At 33.1% G+C, this 26,782-nt stretch overlaps 1 protein-coding gene across 2 annotated transcripts in view; it reads left to right on the top strand.

The window, feature by feature from the left end:
• LOC118205698 (sodium-dependent phosphate transport protein 3-like) overlaps positions 1–26,782 on the top strand; it is a 100,402-nt gene that overhangs the window by 51,671 nt on the left and 21,949 nt on the right. For both annotated transcript variants that reach the window (XM_085811256.1, XM_085811257.1), the window contains exons 3-6: positions 10,190–10,371; positions 14,325–14,558; positions 18,954–19,137; positions 20,509–20,639. In XM_085811256.1, the coding sequence (XP_085667382.1) occupies positions 10,190–10,371; positions 14,325–14,558; positions 18,954–19,137; positions 20,509–20,639 (731 nt within the window). The remainder of the gene's footprint in view (positions 1–10,189; positions 10,372–14,324; positions 14,559–18,953; positions 19,138–20,508; positions 20,640–26,782) is intronic.

Below are 26,782 nucleotides of genomic sequence, written 5' to 3' on the forward strand. Positions count from 1 at the left end.
TGAAACTTCAGAAATCAATCGATCATCTTATTATTTTCTAAATTAGGTTGCACAGTAGGAAACATGGTAAGCCCCGAAGGGGAGAAACCGAGATGTAAGTGAAATAACAAAATCCTTAATTTGGTGTATTCCTTGAACTTAATAGAACATATGAATAGGTCTTTTCAATCTATAACACATGATAAAAGCATAAGATGGATAACAGGTGATACTCTGACAACGATTACTTTGTGCCATATCAGTCGGGTCTACTTGGCATTTCATTAGCTCATTAGGCACTTGACTATAAAAATCGATAGCAGATACTGTCCAGGACTTGAATCTCAAAATTTGCTGGATTCCTGCTGGATTCAAACTCTGCTGGATGTCAGGGTTTCGTGCATCATATTGCAGCACCGCGCTGGAGACAACCACTGCTACTGGGATAGGCCACAAGGACGACATGCAACCTGGGATTCTACTGGGGGGGGGTTATACAGCATCGCACGTTTCCTCCTCATCAGCACTGAGCAGGCGTAAGAAGGAATGCAAATTTCCTAATAGTTTGAACACTTCAGCGGAATTTGGAGCAGAGAATACCCAACTCGTAGCTTGGAGCCATACGTGGCTCTCGCAATGTTTTGATGTGGCTCGCGTCGCACGTTATGTCCTTTCTCAGAATTGTGAAATCAGTTGCCAAAAGGGAGGAAAGTCGAATTCCAGCAACGCCACGCACTCAAAGGCGCAGCCAACCTCTTTTTTTATGTTAGACCTTGCGCGGCAACATTGCTCTCAATGATCCAAGCGTCATCATTGACGTCAATAGGTTGTGTCAAATTGAATTGAATTGAATGTTGCATTTCATTCGTATAAAATTCACGAGAAACTGGGTTACCCAACTACGTGCCATTTATAATTTTATGACACACGATTTTTATTTAAGCCTCGGGAAAAATAACAATAGCATTATCTCAGTGTGTAATTTCTAAATTCATAGCCCTTCTCGGCTATCGTTCCTTTAGGCTAAAAATCTTCAGTATTCTTATTAACAGAAGGACAAAAACAAACTTGTTTTGTGAAGATAAAAATATACTGAATCAAAACAAGTAATTAAAATTACGTCCAAAGCGGCGTTTTTAGTCCTCTACGAGGAATCCCGCTTCTTAAGCTAACGCCATAGTGTGCTCTGTCATAGTCAACTAAACCAAAATAAGAATACCGTTCTTTTGCTGTCTGTAACTATTGCAAAATATAAATGGTGTGTATGGGATAAATTCAAAGAAAAATTAACAAAATTGGCATTGCATCATATTTAACGATTTTACTTTCATTAATGATGATTTATCGCATTTTTATCAGCTAAAAAATAATCGAACTCAGCAATGAACTCTTTTGTCACTAAGAAATAATTATTTGCTGGGAGAAAAATATTTCATTATTACCCTATAGAAGAAATTTTCATCTACATTAACTATTTTATTACTTCTAACAGCGTTTCTTAAACTTTTTCCAGTAATTAATATTTTTAATCAGTTTACGAAATATGACATTTTAATACTTTTCCTCTTTTATATCCTCTAACTTTTATAGTCAATATTCAAGATTTATGAAATCCTCGGCACTCGCGTTATTCAGCTTGGATTTTTATAATTTCATTCATCAAATCCTATAATTCCAAATTAATTATCTTCTTGAAATAATCGTCACGTGGCACTACAAAGTTTTTCCAGTGCGTTTTGATTAAATATTTTATGGTCATTGCTTTTTTTCAGTACTTATTAATTTTAATATAATATAAATATGTCAACCCTCGATATAGTGTTTGATTATTAGTTCATTTTATGTCTTTATTTGGGTCTAATACATGAACGAGAAAGTAATCGATACAGGAACCGTTTATAACCCATTTGACTGGACTTTCATCGGAAGTATCATAACCTTTATCGAAGTATTTATCGTGATAATTTGATCGCGAGATACTCATGTTAACATTCTAGATTTGCCAACTATCCCACCCCCGCTTTACCAAACTTTAATTAGAATGAACTTCGTTGAGTCATCTCGTGGCTGTTGACGTCAACCATTCGAATTCATTCTGTACTTGTTTCCCTTTGGTGCCATCATTAGATATAATTTGATAGCAAAATTGAATCAAGTTCACAGATGTTTTAACAGCTTCTTTTCTTTCGCGAGTTTGTTTGCCCTCTGTCCTACTTTTTCAGTGATAGCCACTGAAACATTTTTTTCCGTCAGAAACTATTGAAGGAAAAATTGCTAACATAATTTTAGGCGTTTAAAAAATTTATAGAACTTTTAAGTAAGGTTTTTAAATGTTTACCTAATTTGGTTTAAACAAATCCCGCTATACAAAGGGTGTTCACACATTTGTGTAGTGAGTTTTTGCAAAGATTTATATATAAACAAACCTTTGAATTTTATTTTCTAATTTGTTCAGTTTGATAGCTCTTTTTCTGAACTATCATATTACATCTTGAATTTTAAGATAAATGTCCTTTACTTGAAATATCAAGGTTGATTTTATTCCACTCCTCCTTCACAATCGTCCAGAGTCCATCCACTGTTTGGAGATACCGCTTATAAAAAGCTTGTTTTAAAAGTCCAGATGCACAGTAATCCGTAGGATACACACCAGGGAACTTGGGATGCATTTAAAGGGAATAGCTTCAATTCCGCTTTCATTTCTCACTTTTTCAAGAAATAGACCAGTAGATTTAGAGATATGGCTTGGAGCCTTATCCCGATGAAACTTGACACAGTGAAGATTGCTTGGATAAAGAGATGGAATTTCTTCTTTGAAAATAGGTATTAAAATATATTTTTGATAGTAATCTGAATTCATTTTGACACTTTTTTCTACTTTCTTTAAGTTTTCCGTTATAAGAGAATCTAGTAATAACAATAAAACCTGTAGAAAAACTTTCCTGAACGAACATATTTAAGTCTTTTTTTTCTCCTCTTTTTCGGTAGTAAATCGATCTTTTTCTATTGCAGTCAAATGAGTATAACCAAGCCTCACCAACTGCAACTTTATATTTCCATTTTCTCCCTGCCAAGTAATTTTAACAGCAATCTGCACATAGTTTTACGCTGAGAAACATGTTTCGGCGTTAAACGATGAACATCGTGTTTTTTTTTTTTTTTTTTTTTTTTTTTTTTTTTTTTTTTTTGTTTTTGTTTTTGTTTCGATTAGCTTTAAATTAGATTTTATAATTTTGTTCACAGTTCCTACAGAGATATTTAAAGATTTTGTAATAGCTCTTTGGGGGTTTGGATTTTCCTTTAAAACGTGAGATGCGACTTTAGATTTAATAAGCGCTATGCGTACCTTTGTTAGGCATACATTTTTTGCCTTTTTCCCAGTCAGATATGAACTATGACGTTTCTTTTCTTTCATTTAATTATATCACTTATTTTGCGTGTAGAAATATTAAAAACCATGCTTTTCACATCTTTTTTTAATAACTGAATAAGATTATTTCTCTTCAGACAGCGCAAAAATATAGCCTTCTATCCATTGTTTATTTCTCAGCGACATTTTAAAGAAAAAAGTGTTTTTAATATTGCAGACGATAATTAAACCTTTTTGCAATTAGATGCTAGTCATGTTTACATTTTAAAATTAATATTTAAATTCATGGAGGAAATCAAAATCGTTTCAAAAATATCTGAACACCCTCTGTAGTATTTTCATGCTCTTGACAATCAGTACACTTTATGATTCATATAAATTAAGCAGATTAGTAATTTAAAGCAAAATATACCTTCCAGTTTTTTTTTTGTGGTTTATGAAAACAACTTAACCCCTGACTCCCCCCCTGAAACGCGGCGTCCAAAAGGGCTACTTATTATCGCCTAAGCTTGAAATAAGCCCTGTTTACTTCATTACAGTAAAAAGAACTCTCCTAATTAGGTTTCAAAATTACTTCAACGGAGAAGTTACGAAATAGGCCAAAAAAAGAAAAAAACAACTAAACTTGATAAAACACTTTTTCTTTGTATGCGCAACAAAGCCGCCCACTAGTTGCAGTCAAGTGGCTATTATATCATTTATATATAATTAATATTTCACCATCAATAAATCTGATAGCGGAAGACGAAACGATATCAAATAATTTTAAAATGTCTGTATAATCTTTTAAAATACATTTATATTTTCTTTTTTCTGCCATCGTTAATTCTTCAAATTCGTTGAAATTTACAGCTCCATATTGGGCTACCGTAAGCTTTTAGCCTGTTCAGCTTATACAGGTTGGTTCAAAACTATATGTCAAAAATGTAAAGGTAGGTAAGGGGACCTAAATAAGCAGATTTCGTATAGGAATGTGTGTGCGGTAATGCTGCGTTGAATCGGTTGAGAGCGCTGATGAGTACGACGTATAAAAGCGCTGCGCTAGCTGGCCTAAGGGGACTCATTCAGGAATCTGGAAAGAGCAGGAGTAGTGCATCTCCCGCTGCATACCAGAATAACCAACAAAATGTCAAAGTATCAATTTTTCATTTTCCTCACGGATCTCGAGCAGCATACATCGTTACACCAATGCGGAGCTTGCCGACATGTATTTCATGTATGGGGCTGCACAAGCAAATGGATTAGCTGCACAAAGAATGTATAAGGAGCAATTCTATATTACCTGAAATTTTGGTCGATGTTCCTCTAGCTGTTCGCGGACGAATGTCGTTCCAGCACGATGGAGCCCTAGCTCTCTTCAGCCGGAACGTAAGGAATCGCCTGGACGCTGTCTACGGCCAGCATTGGATAGAACGGGGAGGGCCACCGCGTTCTCCTGATTTAGCTTGCTTGGATTTCTTCTTTTGGGGTCATATTAAAGGTCTCGTGTACCCGGGAGTCCCGTCATACCTACAGAAGATCTTTTTGCCCGCTTGTCTATTGCTGCTTGAAATGCCTCACGTCTTTTCTAATGTACGCCGATCCATGAGCCGTTACGGTGAATCTTGTATCGCTGTTGGTGGCCGTTCTTTCGAGCACCTAAATTATAAACTGTTATAATTTTTTTTTCTTTTGTCTTTACTTGTCTTTTCAGTTTCCTGTGATTCATACTGCTTTACATGCTAGCGCTTTAATGTGGCACTACCGCACACACATTCATATACGAAATCTACTTATTCATGTCCCCTCTACCCGCCTTTACATTTTTGACATACAGTTTTGAATCACCCTGTATATAGACACTTCAGCTTATATATAGGTGGCGAACTTTTCTATAAATATGACCGACATTTTTCTTAAAAATGTGTGGCGATCTGTCTTCGAAAATCTGTACATTTAACACATTCAGACTTATGTATTGAAAAGTACCAATAGTGGAGGGGGTATTAAACCAACATGATATTTTATGAATAATAGTTATTAAAACATAGGCACAGAAAAATACAAATTAAATTTGATTTTATAGCATTATTATTAATGAAGAGTTGCGTCTGCATGTCTCGAAACAAGCATTCATAATGTGGTGTGCATCCAAACAAAGACAATGATAATGAACGTTCAGTACATCAGTTAGTAAGTTGAAAACGATGTTAATCTTCGTCATGTTTAAATATAAAAAATCTGATTCACATAAGAATGCAGATCCAAGAGCAAGAGTAGATACATTCCCTACATTTGGTGATACTGAATTACTTCCTGGATTAGAAGTATTTCCAGAAACATTCCTCAAGTTCCTGGCTTGTAAGGTTAGATCAGCTAGTAGAGTTATGATTTCGTTTTCGAACGCCTTTTGTCCGTATCTGCATATTTATCACCATCTACGAGAATAATCGTAAATGGCTAAACTGAGTTTACTTTCCAGTTACGAAATAACTCGTTATTAATCGCCTTGCTAAAATCACCGAGTTATTGCCGAAGCAAATGCATGCAATTGTTTGGCTTATAGGGTATCCGCCGAAAACGTCGCGACAAAAATATCGCGGACGTAAACGTCGTCGTACAAAACATCGTAGGAGAAAACATCACAAAGAGAAAACATCGCAGTTCTAAAACATCGTGGTACAAAATATCGTGGTCGAAAATAAAGCGGTTATAAAACTTCGCAGTTTAAAATCATCGTCGTCAAAAATATCGTGGTAAAAAAGTAAAGTACCTACAAATCATCGCATGACGATAACATCGCACATATGCGTTTTCAGGATCTGAAAGTTATAAATGCATGTTCGTATAAAGATCGTAGAGCACAAGAAAGAAAGAAGGATTCTTTTACTCCTATATTTCATATATTTGAATGAATTAATAAATTTTGCTGAAAAAAAGAAGGAAAATTAAGCCTTTAGAAAATTAATGAAACTTCAAAAAGCTTAATAGAATTTTGAATTTATATAGTTAATTAACAAAGGTCATTAATAAATTACGCTTTTTTTATAAACTGATAATTTTTCATGAAAAATACAGTCTAAAAATGCTTAAAAAAAGGAAGATAAATAACTGCATTGTACCTCTATAAAAATTCCTTAGTTAATGATCAAATTATTTTCTTTCACATTTGTTAATCTGATATTGTTTTAATGAAAATTATATATTGTTTTGTTTCCGTTCATTCTTAAAATGTCGTTAACATTTTTATGTATAGCGTGCAATCAATTTTTTGGATGTCGATTTGTTAGTTATAACGAAAGTCAGTTACATAATATGTTACTATGCGATTTGAAAAACGTATGTGTGCGATGTTATCGTCATGCGATGATTTTTAGGTACTTACCACGCAACTTCTTCAATTTTTACCACGATATTTTCCACGACATGTTTTTAAACTTCGAAGTTTTTGAACCGCTTTATTTTCGACCACGATATTTTGTACCACGATATTTTAGAACTGCGATATTTTCTCTCACGGTATTTTGTACGGCGACGTTTTCTTCTTGCGTTGTTTTCTCCGCGACGTTTTTGCCACGATATTTTCGGCTGTAACCGGCTTACAGAGACTAAATGATATACTCAATTATTTCTCAAAACGTAGATACAATAATTAGATGTTTAGAACTCGTAAAAATTTTTTTATTTAGTTTATTCACTTGTGGAATATTATCAACAACCTATCCTAATTCTTTGGGCTTCGTGTAAAGTAGAACTATGCATGCGCAGAACGGGTTGAGTACTGAAAACAGAAGAGAAACACGCCAGGTGAAACATAAAATTAGTAACACAACAACCTTCAGATTGGCATAGATTCATGTCAAGATCTCAATCGATTTCGAAGGCAAACAGGTCTCTTCATCAGGAGCAAAGAAATCTGCAAGACTGATAATTAGATGTTTAGAACCCAAAACAACTTTTTATTTAGTTTATTCACTTGTGAAATTCTATATACAAACTATTCAAATACTACGTACTTCGTGTAAGACTAATGTAAAGTAATGGTAGAGTTTGCGTGCAAGCGCAAAACGGGTTGAATATTGAAAACAGAAGAGAAGCATAAAATTCGTAACACAACAAACTTGAGTTTCGTGTGCAGATTTCTTTGCTCCTGACGAAGAGGGACTTGTACTTGTTTGCCCTCGAAACCCACTGAGATCTTTACGTGGATGTACACAAAACTCAAGGTTGTTGTGTTACTAATTTTATGTGTTCAGTATCGTTTATTCAGTTGCGAGTTATCCAGTAAATGGCGCAGAGAGCAAAAATATTATTTCATATGCCAACTACGAGTGTAGTCGTTTGAATTTATTTATTGCTAAAGGTAATCTGTTATATTTATATTTAAATAATAAAACTACAGAAAATTATAATGAAAGTAAGATCTTGGCGCCATATCGGCTTTGGCAGCAAGTGTGTTAAATGTGTCAGAAATTTTTGCGGCAATGCGTTTTACATTTAAATCCTGTTTAAAAGGAAAAGAACAAATAATAAACAATAACTTTTTGACGTTTTCAAAATCATGAAATCTGACATCAGAGTCTTTAATCTCCTTTTTACTTTCAACACTGTATATTCCAATGTTAAAATTTTAATTTTGATATTTTTGTTGGTGATCGGACATATCTTGAAAGGGATTCAAACTGGTTTGTTAAAGGTATCTTATTAGCATAATAAATGTTGTTTTGTAAGCATTAATGCAACTGATCGTTTCAGTTATTGTCTTGTTTCTCTTGCAATTCTAAATTCATTTTTAACCTAGTAACAGGACTAGACTAAAGGTTTGTTCGTTATATCCGGAGGTTCGCTATAAATCGGCTTCATCGTTGTGGTGGAGTTCGACTGTATTTACTTTTTCACAGCAGGTGGTGAGTGTATACCAAAATGATGGTTAAACCTCTCCGGCACGCTACCTTTTAAAGTTGGAGTTTTGATATAAAAAAAAAGTAGGCAGTCTAATTAGGCTAGAGGAGTACACAAGTAAAATTTTGTGAAGATAGCACTTATCTTTTAATTCTGTGGATGTGCCCAAAGTGGGCACACTGATTGAATAGAGCTTCGAAAAGAGTGCTGAAACGAGCATTGTTGTTAATGAACTGACCGATGAGATGCGACGAAACAAAGAATACAGACTCTCAGTTGTCTTATATTATCGGTGAGCCCGCTCTGGGCACACCTAGGGTTCGCCGTTTGATTTTAGGCAAGATTTCACGGTAAAAATTTAAAACTAATATAGAATAAGGAGATTAGCATACAGCAAAAAAATAACATAGAAATTTCTTTTCAAACAATTCCTTTTTTTACCCTAAAAATATCTGGAAGATTCCTTTGAAAAATGAGGGTATTAAGAAACTAAATATGGCTAAAGTATATGGACTGGTTTGTGTTGAGCTGCCATCTACTATAAATAAAGAAGGTTCAGAGTAACCTATAAATCCTTTTTCATTCAATTTTTCTGTGCGTACAGAAGGAAATTTTTAGGTGTTTCCAGAACGGACACACTGTGCCGCAAAGGGTTAAATAATAAAGAGTGTGAATACACTAAAAATATACTGAATAAATGTCGCGTGTGTTTAATGCACTCAAACACGAAACACGTCGGTTGGCTAATAAAGCTTATTTATTCGAAAAAGCATAAAAAACGTAAAAACGTTCAAAAAAATATTGATACCATAATAATCAGAAAATTGACGCCGATAACCAGAAACACCATTTTAAGTCCGATCGAATGCTAAATTTCGATAATGCTTTCTTCGTTTCTCATTTGCAAGAATGAGTGCAAACTGGAAAACCTAACTCTGCTTAATGAAAGAAATTAATCTATTAATTCTCTCTAGCAAAATGAATATGAATAAGCCAATAAAATAAATGTTATATTGTAATAAAGCTAACAGAGAAATGACAAAATTTTATCTTGAATTCTTTAACCTTCATTACTTAGATTCGACTCTGGTTATAAATTACCCGTGGAACTCCTGGAAGTTGTTGAATATTATGATGAGATAGGATCTGAGATACTTCGGTAAGCAGAACTCATTTCCATTTTGAAATTTCACACCAGCAATCTACCCACTTGAAAATGTGGAACTGGATCTTTTAAAATAGTCCGACAATATTTCGGGTTTCACATTATCTTCTTTTTTACCAGTGTAACATGGTACAAGAACTTGATACCTGCCATCACACAGAAATATTTGCATGTAAAAGATGTATGTGCTTCTCGTTTAAAGAAAGATTTTATTCCTATCATTTACAAGATCATTCCAAGACATCCTTTTTAGCCCCTCCCCCCCGAAAAAAATAGAATGTTCAAACACTAAATTTATTCTCATCTGTATTCGTGAAAATTCTTACCTGTATTTAAACATTAATTATAAATAAGTTTCCAGTTCATATTTTTCTGGAAGTTACTGTTATTCGAAACATTTCTTTAATTATAGAAATAAAATGCTGACGCACATTCTGTGTGTTATATAATTGGTAGGTTTTCTATATTCGTACGCAAGATAAAATCAGATTTTGGATCTTGAGATCTGATATGTCAGATTTTATCCTGCAGCTAAATATGACCATTATCCTAAGGATCATATGGATGATTTTACAGAAACAGTCTGTACTGGCTTAATGCAGAAATATCTAATCAAGACCACGTCTTACGACAAGTCATAGTATTAATAACTGATTTCAACGTAAGCCTTTATATTTAGCTGATTTCAGGCACTGATTCATTACAAATGTCTAGTTCTTTGCATTCTTTCATATATATTAACAATTGTTTTCACTTTTTATGTGTTTGTAATTATCGCAAATTTTATCTTGCAGAAACAAATTATTTCATTCCTAAGCGCTACATCTTCTCCATCTTGTCATTCACTGCCTGCTGTCTTGCTGTATCTTACAATATAAATCTCAGTATCGCTATCATTTCAATGGTCAAACATCATGTGGAATATAATCACACAACAGAGAGCAATGCATCACAGCTACCGTTAAGAGATGTACAGGTAAGCAGTACTGACGTTTTCTTTTCCAAATTTCGAAAAGAAATCCATCTCATGGCCGACGTTTTAAAAAAAATTGTTTTAGATATTGTGATAGTTTTTTATTCAAGTTAACAATATGAATAAAAAGTTTCCTTTTTCGAGTTCATGATATTTAATTTTTTAAAATAGAACCATAGAAAATATCAAGTGTTAAGACAATTTTGCGTTTTCCTTCGGAAATGACAATATCATAACAATTGAATATTCGCTAATTAGATAGAAATTGTTTTGGTACTTTCGTATTAACCCTACCCCCTTGGAACAATTTGGCGATTTGTTTACAGATGAAAAGATAAAAGTTATTTATATGGGTACAAGTTGGTAGTTTTCGCGACTTTTGCTTTAAAAAAAGTTCCCCAGACTATCGATATTTATTCTAAGTTGGCCAACACTATCAACCTATGAAAAGCAAACGTACTTTAGTAATTTAAGATACAAATTTTAATTATTAAATAAGTATTACTTGATGCTTTAAAAAATAAAACACTTACATTTTTCTCCAAGGTCTTTCCATAATTTTTTGTGCTGTTCTGCTTCCAAGTACACAGCGATCTGTTTACACTTCAAGAAACATCAGAGAATCGCAAAAATATAACATCGCGTAGTTTTCGGTAAGCAGTAACACTGTTTATCTACCGAATGCATCTCTTCAGTCTTCCCTTTAGAGATTTTACGTCAGTATTCTGTATTCTTGATGAAATTTTACCGCAGTTTCTTCCATCCTGAAAAATTCCATAAGCGCATGTTTTAAAATTAAGCTTAAGGCATAAAATATCACGATTTGTTTATAAAAGCCGTTGATATATAACAAAAAGAAAGCATGCGAAAATGATGACGTTGCTTGATTGAGGGTTTATTATGAGCTTAGTTGCCGGAAGAATCGTTATGTGCTTGGATGCCAGATTTTGGCACATTCTGAAAATTTGGGGAAACACATAAGCACCATTTCTTTTTTCTGAGCTATGTAGAAGCATATCTTCAAATTTTGGTTATATTTATAGATTTAAAATCGAAAATTTATTTTTCTAACCGCGCATTATTTTTGTCTTCTTGACAATCGATTGGAATTTATTTTTTAATAATCATTAAAATGAATTTATGAAAACAAATAAAAGAATAAAAAACAGCACATTTTAAGCGGTTTGTTTACAGAATTGGGCTCGCACATATGAACTCTTACCTTTATTAAGGACTTTAGCTAATCAGAAAATCAAAGTTAAGCATTATTTTTTAATATTTTATTACGAACGGTAATCAACATAAAAGCTTATATTTTCTTCTTTGAAGTTTGACGCAGTTTTGAATGAAAGCGACCATTATTGGACGTACAAAATATGAAGTTGATAAAATAATAAAGAAAAAAAAAACATTTGACTTAATCGCTTTCTCATTTTATAGACATTCGTGTCTAATATATGTGATATCAGACGACTCAATTCTTTTATCCACGCAAAAACTTTTACTGAGCTTCAGCAGGAGTACAATGCAATACACAGTGCCATGAATCGTCTGTGCTTGCATTTCTGTCACCCAAGGTAATAGAAATAAAACTAGACTGTCGTCTCGAAACAACAAAAGATAGGTCGTAAAGAACTAACTTTGCCGAGTATGCAGTTAGGATTGTAAATCAACTACATTAAAAACTAAATCTAGTTTAAATGCTGTAAAATAAGTTTAAATACATAAGATTCTGAGATTGAAGCTTGAATTGGCTTATCTATGAGATACTGTCATATTCAAGATGATGATTTCGAAAAGTGTTTCATTTAAATTATAACATATTGCAACGAAAACAGCCTGCGATATTAAAAGAACTGCACTTGATACCAGTTTTAAGATACAAAAATATTCTTTAATATAAAGTACTAAAAATGATAACTTATTGTGTTATTTACAATTTTAAGTGATTATAATATTGATCTTTCGTTAATAAGTTTTACATTCTTTATAGGTTACGACAATATTATTAAAACGGTAACTACAGAATTGTATTATTTTGCAGATTCGTAAGAAGAGTAAAAGGATGAGACAGTTCTTTTGGTGTTTACATTTAATATTTTGTATATGACCACTAACTTATTTCTTTGTGGCTTAGGACTATTGAAAGTGGCTCGGGAATTGTTAAAAGAATAACACTCTGTTCGTCAAAATTAAACGACAGTGTCGGGAATAAAATTGAACAGTTCATAAAAGAACATTATTAAACCTAAATTACCATTTTTTCCATGGATTAATCTAAAAATACTGAAAGTCAGATTTGTAGAAATTTAAAAATGATGGTCACCTGTTTTACAAAAGCACGTCAAGTTAGATCTTTTTCCGGATTCCGAATCACTGCAAGTGCTTTTCGGATTTATCAAGTTCCTGTCTTCAAAAATTCTAAATGTCTAGTGATAATAATAATTCGCCACGACCAGGATCTGGCGACTGGGGCAGTCGCTCTTTAACTGAGGGAATATGTAAGATATTTTCTCCCTCTTTTGAGCATATCTTCTTCCCTCTCTAAAGCATATCTTACCCTTTGCACTCGAGCGGTGCCTCTCAGGCACCACTGCATGTGATCCGATAACTCGAGCGGTGCGTGAGAGGCACCATTCGAATCGATGTGTTTATTTGTGTTTGACCTAAGGAATATCGCTTGAGAGATCTACTTGGCCTTTTGTAGATCATATTACGAGGTGTTTGAATAGCTATAAGGATGTCTTATCTCAAATAAAGGTTGTCTTTGCAATGCTTATGCGATTAAATGTCTTAGCTCAAAAATGCTTGCGACCGCGGCTAGGACTCTGTCTTCGACATCAGTTCGAACTCAACCTTCTTGCCGATCGCAGTATTTCTTTCAAAGTTACTGAGCCCAATAAGTATGGAACACGACGAAGAAGTTACTTCTAGCGAAGATGAGTTTAATTTTTCGGCAATAACGAACGAAATTACATCACTACATAGACAACTTGCCCATGAGAACGAAGACGGAAGTGATAAAGATAGTGACGACGTTAGAGGAGCAAGAAGACGAAAAATACGAATAATCGATAGTGAATCTGGAAGCCAAAGTGATTGTACAGAAGAGACTGAACCTTCAGAATGGACAGTGTGCACAGAAAAGCGCCTCGAGCGCAAAGGGTTAATTCGAAACGCGTCCTACTGGTAATCGGGAGGTCCAGAGTTCGAAGACCGACTAAGGTACTGCAAATTGTTCACGTTCCTGACTTTGAAAATTCTAAAGATCTTTGCAGCCTAACATCTTGATTTCATAGAACTTGTCAAATATTTCGCATAACTGAAAAACCATTAGCAGTAGATTTTATAACATCTATTTGTACACCTTCTTTTTTTGTTGCAGTCCGCTACAACAAACGTTTTTGTAGAATTATCGACAATTTAAAAGTGTGGTTTCGCTAGGCCTAACGTGGCGGTTATATGTCTACATTTGGTACTCAAAGTAGTGTAGTGAATTAAGTCAGTTTGTGCATGACATTCAGTGGATTTTTACCCAGAGGAATCAAAAGTTAACTTGAAATTTTTGTGCATCAAAAATTTTATTTTGACTGCCCGTAGGCGGAATTGCTTGTTTTAGTGTTTTAGGTTTTTCTGTACTTCACTGTTCTTAATGAAGCTGTTTTGAGTTTTTATGTGTTTTTGCCTTGCCACGAAGTAAGAACTTGATTGACTGAATGAGAAATATATCTCTAATGAAATTCGGAGAAATAAGTTTCAACGAAATGCAGCCAAAAAATATGTATAATGTAATATATGCTGTACAAGGAAATCATGTGTTGTCCACATCAGAATTTTAAGTTGAAACATTCTTCAAAAATTTATTTCGATATCTACTCTTATTTTTATTCGTTTAAGCAAGACGAAATTTTACTCCATGCTATTAAATAAATATCTAATATTTGGTATTTTTACAGGATGGACAATTGCAATGGAGCGCAGACATTGAAGGAGTGGCTTTGGGTGCAGTCTACTATGGCCAGCTGGTGTCGTTTATTCCCGGGGGTCGAATGGCCGAATTATACGGAGGGAAAAAAATGCTTATTCTTTGTACCTTGGTTAGCTCCTTAGCGACAATCATGTCACCAATCTCCGCAGTTTGGAGCCCATATGTTTTCATCGTCGTCAGAATTTTGGTGGGCATTGGAACTGTAAGTACTGATTTCTTCTCTTCGATAGATCGCAAGTGCTGAACTCGATAAACGTGTGAGACATTTCAGAATGTTATTTTCTGACACGTAAAACAAATTAAAATATCATATATACAAATTTAAATAATAATTAAAGAAATTTTTATAAATAAAGCTTTTATTTAAAATTCACTAAAGAATTAATGAACTAAGAAAAATAATTTATCGTATAGTTAAAGGAAACAAGAGGTTAAAGTATTTTCTTTACAAAATTCATCTGTACTTTTATATCACAATGAATAAAAGCTGGGCGCCTTGACAAATTTATACAATTAAGGGCTCATATGTTTGACAATGCCATTCGATTATTAGATTTCATGATTTAAGCGTCCACTCTTTTAATATTCGTGACATAAAATTGTAGATGAATTTTATTAAGAAATTATTTAATCTCTTGTTCCCGTTAAATTGCATGGTAAATTATTTTTATACTTTTAGTTATTATTTTATGATTTTTAAACAAAAGCTAATTTTATATAAAAAAAACTTTAAAAAATATTTTACATTCTTTTAAGTTTGGGTTTTTTAGTTTGAATATCATGTTATCAATCCATTTATTCAATTTAAAAATTACTCTTCAACGTTGAATGATCCCGCTTACATTACTAACAATTTTGCTGCGTCAAATGATAGAAATATTCCTGCGATTTTGCTTCAAATCAGAAAATCAGAAATTAGCCAAATCAGAAATTAACACATTGCTGACTGGCAGTTTTTCTCAGAGTATATCTCATGTCAACGGCTGTTATTTCGGAATTGGACGTAGAAGTAAAACAATGTAAATAAACTTTTTATAATAGCTTAATATATGAATGAATTGTATATAATATTTCATTTTTAATATTTCTTTTTGGCATTATAAACGGTTAGCAATCACTTGCGTGTAACCTACGTACACAACAGAACACTACGCAGCGTAGCAAATATACCTTGCTACGTTGCGTTTTCCATATAAAGAGCACATTCTACACGATCTAGTTGGATTTTTTTTTTTTTTTTTTTTTTTTTCTCCGTAAGTTTTGAATGTTTTGAGCAAAGTGCAGTTTGTGAGAAAGAATGCTAATTGTTTTCCCACTTTAAACGTTTTCGCATGATACGCCAACGATTCCTTTCATGTGTTTATTGTAGTGTAATATGCATGTAGGTTTAACCGTATCATCCATAGAATTTCTTTTTCGCTTGCCACTTGAGTTCAGAGAAGCATCATGAATGGTTGCCATTATGCGCACTATGTCTCTTCATCCTTCCACGCGATAAGAACAATAGATTCTTTCCGTACAAAAGTCGTTTCTACTTTGCTTACACTTTTGGTCTTTTTTGCTGGAATGTTTTTCTCGTATGGTATCACAAACTAGTGTTTTCATTTTTAGTAATACTTCGGCTATATAAACGCTGTTATAATAATATTGTTGGTATATTTGATCGCAATGACCAAGGTATCACTCCACAGGCAGTACGGTTTCTTGCAGCTTTTTTACCTTTCCCGAATAGACTTCCAAGTTGCACGTACCCATTCTCACTTCGAAAAAGCTATCTAACTAAAATTGCATATTATGTTATCTTTGCTGGATTATACTTTCTGAAGCTAAGGCGCCGTCTGTAAGGTACCATTACTTCGTCTAGAGCTAACTCCTTTTTCGATATGTACAGGGATTGAAATTTCGGAATAATCTAATACAAAAGTGGTCTAATTTTGAAAAGCCTGTTTTCAGTAGATGTGTTTCGTGTATTGTCGTTCAGATGAAAAACCAAGAATTTGGTCAAATCTCATTCTGAATTTGTCATATATATGTATGAAATATAGGTGTTTCAACCAAAGGATCCGTTAACCCAGAATCTCTCCAATGGGGGTTTTTGGTTTGGCCCGTCAGTATCAATAATCTGAAAAATTTTTATTTCGTTAGTAGTAACACCTACCCATGGTAAAGTATTCACAAAGTTTATATGGAATTCTTTCATTTGAGAGCGGCACAAATCGGTTTGCATAAAAATTAAAGAAAAAAAAAAACTACAAAAAGATAAAGCCCAATTGATACTCAGCGTATCATCAGTTTTTAACAGTTACTCCAGGAATGTTTGAATAAGCTAAGGTTGATGTTATATTATCCTCGATCCACTCTTCTTTCAAATAATTGCCACTATCAGATTCCATTGCATTTCTTCTTCGTCGTTTCGGTGGCCTAATATCAGATTCATCACTGTCTTCCGATAAAGTATCATTTCTTTCAAAATCACTGGGTCAATCATATAAATCATCCACACATCATTTATTGAAGGATTCTTCATCTTTGCGTTCCATCGTGGTAGGAATTTCTTTTTTTATAGCAGAGAGACACAACTCGACGGGTTTTATTAGCTAACTATTAATTAAAGAAGCTCCCGGTACGCTCTGATCTACAACAATTACACTCTGATTTCCAAGAATGTACTTACCGAACGAGGCTAACGCGAAACGAAGACTCACCAATCACGAGTTTACTCGTGGCCGGTCAGCAACGTTTTGACATGACATCATCAGTTTACTTGTGGCCACAAGTCAGCAACATTTTGGCATGACGACACCTTCTTCAAACGCTAAAATGCGAACACTATGTATATCAAATCTGTAAACTATAAATAGCGTTTTACTAACACATATCCACACAATGAGAGAAAGTCGATCTGTTTCGTGTAACTAAAGTCATGTTAAATATGCTGCATATTTTGATATTTAACACTAGAAAGACTGAAACTTTGTATATACCTATATTGCTCAAAAAGCAGTCAAAATGACTGCGTTGTGAAAGAATAACTAATGTGTAAAGAAATTTGTTTAAAATTAATTTTTAATATTTCTTATATTATTTACAGTTATGTAACAAGTTATTAGTAAATATTAACAATAAAAAATTTACTTCACTTTGGAAAAAAAGTAATTTATGCATTATTATTTGAACATTTTTTGCAAAGGAAAGTGGAAATCTTTTTATGTGTACATCTTCCGCAAACATACTTTTGACATTTTTCACATATATTATTTGTTTTGTTGTTGTGGCAAAGTCGTACTTGACAAATTTGCATAGCCTGTTGGCCCTTTCACACCCTTGAAAATAGAAGTAGATGGTAACCTTCCGGAAATACTGTCAATTTTTTGTCAAATTTTGACCACACACTACCATCGGCATGCAGCAGTTTATGTCTCCTGAAAGATGTTTTCAGTTTCTTCATAAGATTCTCTGATCTATTTAGCACTCTACACCTTTTTCTGGGCATATTGATGACCCTTTCATTTTCATCATTGGTGATCAACTCTTCATCGCTATCTTCAGTGTCAGATGTTTCACTTTGAATATAATCCGCTTCATCTTCAGATGATAGTTCAGAATTTGCTGCATCTGATTATATATAGGGGCACTCTTCACTTATGTTCATTAGCTCTTTCAATAACTCACTTCTATTCGAGATTTCTTTCGTGAATTTAGGGCGCAAAAGAAGTAAAATAAACAACTTTTTAGAACAAGTAATCATTGCATAAAGATTCGAATAACAAGTACTACTTTAGCTTATTGAGAAATTGAAACTCATCAAGTATAACCCTAAATCGTCAATTTATTATGTACTTGTATGTTACCATGTGACTGTAATCGAAAAAAAATGAAAACTGTTATTTCAATACAGAGCCGAAGTGGTCATATAAGAAATTTACTCAATTCATAATAAGAGTCATTTTATTTTTTAAAATTTCCCAAGTAGTCAAAATGACTGCTTTGGGGCAATATAGGTATAACATATATATATATACCGGAAATTAAAGAGGGGGAGGTAACTACAATTATTAATAAACGCATTTATATGTTGTACAAAATTCTAAGAAATTGTGTCATCATATACATAATTGTTTTTCTAACTGAAATTAAAAAGCAATCAAAATGACTTCCTTGGGCAATCTAGTGTTAATTCGTATAGCACATACCTATTATAAGTTATTGTAGTGTATCTACAAAAGAAATACTGCAAAGCTGAAATGAAGAATGTTGTTTTCTTACAATTCGTCCTTTTACTGACGCCAAAGGAAGGGGACTTCTTTTGTCAAGACCACTAATTTTAAATTAAAGAAAATAATTTTTCAGTATTTGCAATAGTAATCGCAGCTTTTTAGGAATATTTTCCTCTACAAGAGGCCTGTCACCGTTATCATGTAAAAAAATAGTACATTCCTAATGCAAATTTTCAGATTCATCGCCCAGGCCTGAATTTTTCTTTCCCGAAGAATATTCACAAACAAAGTGATCAATATCTCCTGTATAGATATTTGTAAAATATCGTAGGAACTGTTTTTTGTTTTCTGATTTTAAAATAATATCGTTATTTTCATAGGGCCCCATCATTCCCATTGTGTTCTTCATGCTAGCCCGTTGGATTCCTCAAACGGAAAGAAGTTTCCATGCTTCATTCATTTTGTCTGGCTACGGAGTTGGTTCCTTCTTGGCTGTCATAGTCTCTGGAGCTCTTTGCGGGACGACATTCTTGAATGGTTGGCCGTCAGTCTTTTACACTGGTGGTAAGTTCCTTAACGTGCTGTTCATCAATTTTTTTAAAATACAAATATATTAACTGTTAGGGGTGATACGAAAGATTACTTAGATTTGGTAACTTATCAACATTAGAAATACCAAAGCAAATTTCTGTACTTTACGAACGATACATAAAGTTCGTACACAGTGTACCGCTTTCTTATTTCTACTGCCCATTGCAACTCTGTTCTTCATTTCACGTTTCATTGTGTCATAGGCCTATTAACAGGAAAGTATTGAATGTTCTTATTAGTGTGATGCATAACCAATTTTGCTGTGATTATTAATGCTTGGAAGTTATTGTTACGAATTTTGTACCTAAGTTAAAAATTTTAGCAAAATTATAGACATTTAGCATTTTTTTGCATACTGTAACGTGGAAATCTAAAGGGGCGATGCTTTTTCGAGGAGCAAGTCAATTTAACGTTCAGTAAATGGCTGTCTCGTTGGTCTGGAGAGATATCGCCAAGCTGGTGACGGTTTGTTTTGCGCGAAATTTGGCGACGAATCGCCAAAAGTTGCCATAACCATTTGGCGACATTTCGGTCCGATCCCTGTATCACCGTAATGTGTATTGTAATTGAATTATTGTACTTGATTCCATATGCAACTGTAACCATTCCGGCCCTCATATGCCTTCCAGTAATTTTGAGAAGTACTAGAGATTTCTGGGCGGCCGGGTGAAAATTATATAAGACCGAAGACAGCATTTGCTATCAGTTCTTAGTCCAGAGTCGATTACGGAGTATTGAGAGATCTCCTTGTTAGCGTCGCTTTTTGGATGCGCCTTCCATTGCGCTGTGTCTAACGTTCTTAGCAATTTGGGGTTTAGTTACTGATTGTACTCTGTGATATTGTGAAGAGCTGTACTAGTATTTTCGTGAAAAGTTCCAGAGGAGGTTTTTTTTTTGTTTTTGTTTTTTTTTTTTTTTGTTTTTTGTAAAGTAAATTTTATCAACCTATCACCAATTCTTTGCACATTCAATCAGTTAGGAATCCGTGCGTGCGCAATATTATGTTAATAAACATAAAGATTTATAAATGATTCCTTAATTATAAATGCGTGAGAACAAATATCCATTTCATTAGTTAAATTAAAAAGAAAAGGAGTTTTTAACCATTTGGCGGCCGTGATATTAAGAAATTCTTTCATTCCAAATACGCTCGATACCTTCTAGTTGTAAATTTGTATTGCGAGTTGTACTCCTTTGCGCTCAATGCGGTGCGTAACTGGAATGCGAGCTGAGGTCATTGATGACCATCAGAACGTTAATAAAAGTGAATTTCTATACTTGTTTGTTTTTCGTGTTGTTGGAAATTATTGGAAATAACCGGTTTGTAACTTTCTTTTCCTTCAGGCTTCTTTGGTATCTTGTGGTGTTTTGTATGTGCGTACATGATGTCGGAAACTCCCACAAGACATCCGAATATAAGCATTGAAGAAATATCTTATATTCGTAATGGGCTTGAGACGGCGAAGAGAGAAAAGGTAGGTAAAAATACTATTTCTTGGCTTGTAATAATTAATTAATTAATTAATTTTTGATTCCTTAATTTCATGTGGTATAGCTCAGATGCATCAATAACACAACAGCATAGCATAACAAAAGATCAATACAAGGTCTGCTGTATAAGTACTAGATATTCTGATTATAGTCTTTGGAACAAACAATTTATTTCATTTTTCTGTCAGTTTTGAGGGCTTAAAAATAAACATTAAAAATTAAAATAGAAGAAGGGTCATTAAATTAATTATGTCAAAGGTTAAAAAAAATCTGATGTGTACACCACATGACTTCCTTGTACGGAATATTAAATTATACGCATTTCTTTCTTGCATTTCTTTTAAACTTATTGGATTTAATTAAATCTACTTCGCTGACAGCGCATAAACCACAATAGAATAAAGGTATTCTTTAAAATTTACTCTATTTATTGTGTCTTAATTCACTCTATTTGTTTAACATAGCGACACTCTGGCACTAGGTTCACTTAACAGTATTATATTTCATTCATATTATAACTCAGAATGCACAAAATGTATATCATTTAAAGAATTATCTAATCGTTGCCACATGTTCTTTTCAAATACTATAATAAAGTTAGAACGATGTAAAAAAGAAATTAAGCAAACAAAACAAAAAAGAAAAAGTTTTTCACAGACGACTGAGTATTTCTCATTCAATTAATTCAGTTTTCACTTCGCAACAAGACAAAAATACATAAAAGCTCAAAATATCTGTATTAAAAATTACTAATTATTAAAAATTAAATTACTAATTATTAAAAATTAAATTACTAATTATTAAAAATTAAGTAAATCTTAAACGCTTATTTCCTCGAAAAAATTCCAGAAAGGATTTAGCATTATTTAATTCGCAATAATAAATGAAGGCGTTATTTTTGTTGTTGCGAAGCTTAGTCTCTCTAAATTGGCAACAAATCTACAATTCTGCTGTTTCAAATGTAAACAAATATGTCCGCCATGTTATTTAAAACTTAACCGCACTTAAACAGCTTTTAAATTGTTGATAATTGTACAAATATTGCTTCCAGAATTACGAAAGGCATAAAAACCTTAACCGGAAGATAAAAACAACATAATTCAATAATTTTTAAAGCAAAAAATGTACAATTTACAAACATATAAGAGTAAAGAAATTGAGATCACTGTGCCGAGTAACAGAGTGGATATATATATATATAAATATAGTATTTATATACGTTTGGTGCGGCCGATTGCAACCAAAATACGAGGTGCACATCTACATGTTATAGCAGTCCTATATACAAAATTTCAACATTCTGAGGCTACTCGTTTTTGAGTTATGCGAGATACGTACGTACATACGTTCGTACAGACGCCACGAAAAATTCTCTTTAGAATTAATTTTAAAGCAGTTTTATTATTTTTTTGGAGGAAACGAGTCTTTTATTCTGTCCTTACGTACAGATATCACGCAAAAACATAGTTAAATTGCATTCGATAGCGGTCAAAATGGATATTTTCGTTGAAATATGCTGCTTGAAACTTTTCGCGATTGCAATACTTCCTTTTTACTTCGTACAAGGAAGCAACAAAAAGATAGAACATAAAATTGTGAGGTAAAATTTTTTAATACTTTCAGAAGGACTAGCCTTGAATTAAATTATGAAGCGAAACTGATGAATGTGAAAGGTTTAAAGATCTAATCCACCGGTTCAAGAAATTTTTCTGCACTGGTAGAAGAATAAAAATTTTACATGTATTCAAATATCTTGCAATGATTAGAAATAAAAGATGTCTCACGTTTTCATTCATTTTTATTTTGAGCATAAACATAAAATGTCATTCATTTCTTATGTATTGTAAATTTGTACTGGTATTTATGGTATAGATAAGCTTTTACATCGATTCAAACTTCCATAGGAAAATTCGATGGATGTGCTTAAATTTAATGTAATTGTACATTTATTGTAATATTATTTACCACAGTCTCGTTTCCGTTCTCCAGTTTACAGATTTTTCAACTTTATTCCAATCAGAAAGCAGAATACAACTAACCTCAAACAATAAACTCATTTAGAGCCGCCCAGACGGTTTAGGGTAGACGACTGCAATACCGACGGGCCCGGGTTCAAATCCCGTTGAAGGCATGGATGTAAATTGCCTGTCCCCTCAAGGTAACGGTGGCCACCAGTAGCCTAAAAATTGGGGGTTTTGCGCCAGGAGGAGCTGAGCGCCTGGCCAATGAAGTCACACAGAGGGCGGGGCCAAGGACAACGTCATCCATGATATCACACTGGTCTAGAGTTGAGGTGAGTTGTTTTTAGATTGCTGGTGTAGTTATAGACCTCCTGCTTTTCATTTAAAGTTAGTTTTTTAAAAATTGGCAACGGGAAATATTTTCTGCATCTTAATTTTGATGATATGGCGATGCTGCCCACTATGGATGAAAAAGTGAATTATATGTTTTCGAAATATATTTTTAAGTCTGGTGTTAAAATTATTCAACGCGCGACTCTGAAAACAATGTAAAAGAAACAAATATAAAAAAGAATTGATGACATGATGAACATGATGAACATTTTCATGACATGATGAACTATCCTTTAATGACAGTTCATCATGTCATGAAAATGAAACTACAAGATAATTTGTTTTTATTACTCAATTTTATTCTGATACTTTTATCCTTTCTAGTTTTCCATGAAAATTTAACTTATTTCGTAGGTTTTCTGTTCATAATAACATATTCATTTACTGTCATATTTCTTTTAATACTTAACGTTTCTAATTTGTAATATTTTATTTAATTTCAACATACTATTTTTTCATACCTTTCATAAATTTCAGCACATCCTGATTTTTAACTTATATGTTATATTTCACAAATGTTCCCGCACATGCTGTTTATTTGTTACATTACTTAATTTTAGATTCAATTTCACACTTTTTTTAACGTTATAATGTTCAATATATTCTGAATTTTAACTTCATTTACTTTTTTTAAACCATTCTAGTATTATATACACACTTTAACTTAGTGGTTTGAAACTCTATTTAAAAAGAAACGTTTATTTTTCGTGATCATAGTTCTTTTACTAAATTTTCTACAGAATTTTTATATCTTTCACATGTTCAAGAATATCTTCCTTACATTACCGAATATTTTTTTAAAAAACTTAAGTCTATAACTGTTAATTGCTTTTCTTACGTTCATGATTTCCTTTCTGTGTTTATATTTCTTAATTCTAGTTTAACTTATTTATTATAATGTTTCTATTTCTGTCTCAGAGCCCACCAGCGGCCGAGCGGTAAAGTCGCTGAACACTGGTAGTTTGGTCCGAGGTTCAAATCCCGCGAACGGGCTGGCTGCATGGGCGTTTTCGTGGTTTTCCCCATGTGTAACGTGTATACGAGCCAGTTTCCCTTGGAAAGTCCTCCACGAAAGGCATCCCTCCCCTTAGGCAGATAGCCCTCGAGGCTTTGCCATAATCACACATACACATACACACTATTTCTGTCTCATCACTCGTAATTCCAACATTTTATTCAATTTTATTCATTTTAACGATATGGATTGTTTTCATTTACTCCATATTCAAATATTTCCTTACAATTTTTTAAATACTTGTTTTATTCTCCGATCATAATAGATCATCTACAGGTTTTACTCAGAAATTTCCAATCACAACTTTACAGTTTAGTACCATTTATATCTAAATGTATTTCTTTCTCATATAGTTTTATGGTCTTCAAAGTTTCTAACATCATGTTTAGTTTTAAATCCCGATTACCTTTAAGTGTGTTGATAATTTTCATTTCTAATTTTACATCCACGTTCAGTGTTTCATCCACGTATACCAAAATATTTCTTACATCTTCTGATATTTAGTGTATGTAATATGTCAGTACTTCAAATGAATTTACACTGCTCACACTATTATTTTTTCATGTTTTAGAGACACTGACTATACTAATTTTACCTTTTTCCTACACTAATTGCATCTATGTCTGCACTCATGAAAAAATAGCAATTGTTTTGCATCACGTGCATAAAGAAATTCTTAAAAACAACTTTTTCAATATCGTACTCAAATTACTATTTTTCATGTAAAAAGAATTTAGAGAGACATATGAAGACATATGATAATTTAAAACGACATGAAACTTTACATGTTAGACATTGCACTGAATGTTTGGACGTCTTTTCAAGTAAGAAGGATTTGAACATATGAAATCCCATAAAACATATTTCAAATGTAGTAGCTGTCCAAAACGATTTACTGATGATAATGCTTTGAAACAGCATGAAACTTATCATCTTAGAAACTGTACTCATTGTTCACAAGTGTTTAAAAGAAAAAGTGATCTGCTACATCACATTCGAGTAGAACATGATGTGACACGAGCCCTGCAAATACGAAGAAAAGTTGACCCTGTTAATGCATGTAAGTCTACTAAAATCACGTCTTAATGGTGTGTTCTCAACTGAGTCGATTTTCTCTAATACAGACAATGATCATGACTTAAATGTGTTTCTTGAATAAAATTGCAACCTGTAGAAAAATTGATTTCTGATGTAGACACATATCGATGTCTGAAATGGTATTTAGTAGTTACCGTTAAAATGAGTCGCGAGAATAAAAATGGAGACACTGAATACATTTATCCGCATTTTCGAAGCAACTGCTTGCAATTATTTATACGACATGATATAGAAAGAGAGATTGACGAAGCCTTCCGAAAAAATAAAAAAGAGCTTTGATAAATTTAATGAACGTGGCTCAATGTGAGTCTTGGAAAAAGTTATTCAATGCGAACTAAATATTGTAAGATATGGACCTCTTTCTTCCAGTATTTAGTTATTCAACTATCAATATCATGAATGAAATTCATGTCTTACATCGGATTAAAAAGAAATATTCTGAATCTAAATGCTTATGCCTGTTTAAGTAAACAGGCCTCTTAAACTTTACCAGCATCTATGACATTACCAAGTGAACCGAAGAAAGGTAGAATAAGAGATATTTTACCCCAATCTATATTATATTTCTAAAATATTTAAACTTTTATGCATCCCCGAATACAGACGAAAACTACATAGACTGTAGAATTAGCGTGAAAAATTTGCAAAGCCTTTGCCGGAATTCGAACTCTAGACCTCTCCAATAGCATTGAATTTGCTTCCAGTTCCACGAAGGCATACGAGGAGGAGGAAGAAAATACCTTATAAGATATTATTCTGTTTGCATGTATTAGATAAACCATTCATGAATGATACTTGTAGTAATGCTTAGAACTTCAAAAAAGTGAGAATTCACTATGTTAATACATGTATCATCAGTTCTTTACATTAATCAATGTAATATCATCATTCAATACATGTATATGTATTAAATTTTAATAGTCTTACTTTTAATTAAGACACAATAACACGCCGAATAAATACAAATTCAGAAGTTGAATAACTAAATACTGGAAGAAAGAGGTCCATATCTTACAATATTTAGTTCGCATTGAATAACTTTTTCCAAGACTCACATTGAGCCACGTTCATTAAATTTATCAAAGCTCTTTTTTATTTTTTCGGAAGGCTTCGTCAATCTCTCTTTCTATATCATGTCGTATAAATAATTGCAAGCAGTTGCTTCGAAAATGCGGATAAATGTATTCAGTGTCTCCATTTTTATTCTCGCGACTCATTTTAACGGTAACTACTAAATACCATTTCAGACATCGATATGTGTCTACATCAGAAATCAATTTTTCTACAGGTTGCAATTTTATTCAAGAAACACATTTAAGTCATGATCATTGTCTGTATTAGAGAAAATCGACTCAGTTGAGAACACACCATTAAGACGTGATTTTAGTAGACTTACATGCATTAACAGGGTCAACTTTTCTTCGTATTTGCAGGGCTCGTGTCACTTCATGTTCTACTCGAATGTGATGTAGCAGATCACTTTTTCTTTTAAACACTTGTGAACAATGAGTACAGTTTCTAAGATGATAAGTTTCATGCTGTTTCAAAGCATTATCATCAGTAAATCGTTTTGGACAGCTACTACATTTGAAATATGTTTTATGGGATTTCATATGTTCAACGCCCAAACATTCAGTGCAATGTCTAACATGTAAAGTTT

The sequence above is a fragment of the Stegodyphus dumicola genome, chromosome 2, assembly GCF_044657685.1.
Source record: "Stegodyphus dumicola isolate Sdum_Otavi_A_Nest chromosome 2, ASM4465768v1".
NCBI classification, from domain to species: domain Eukaryota; kingdom Metazoa; phylum Arthropoda; class Arachnida; order Araneae; family Eresidae; genus Stegodyphus; species Stegodyphus dumicola.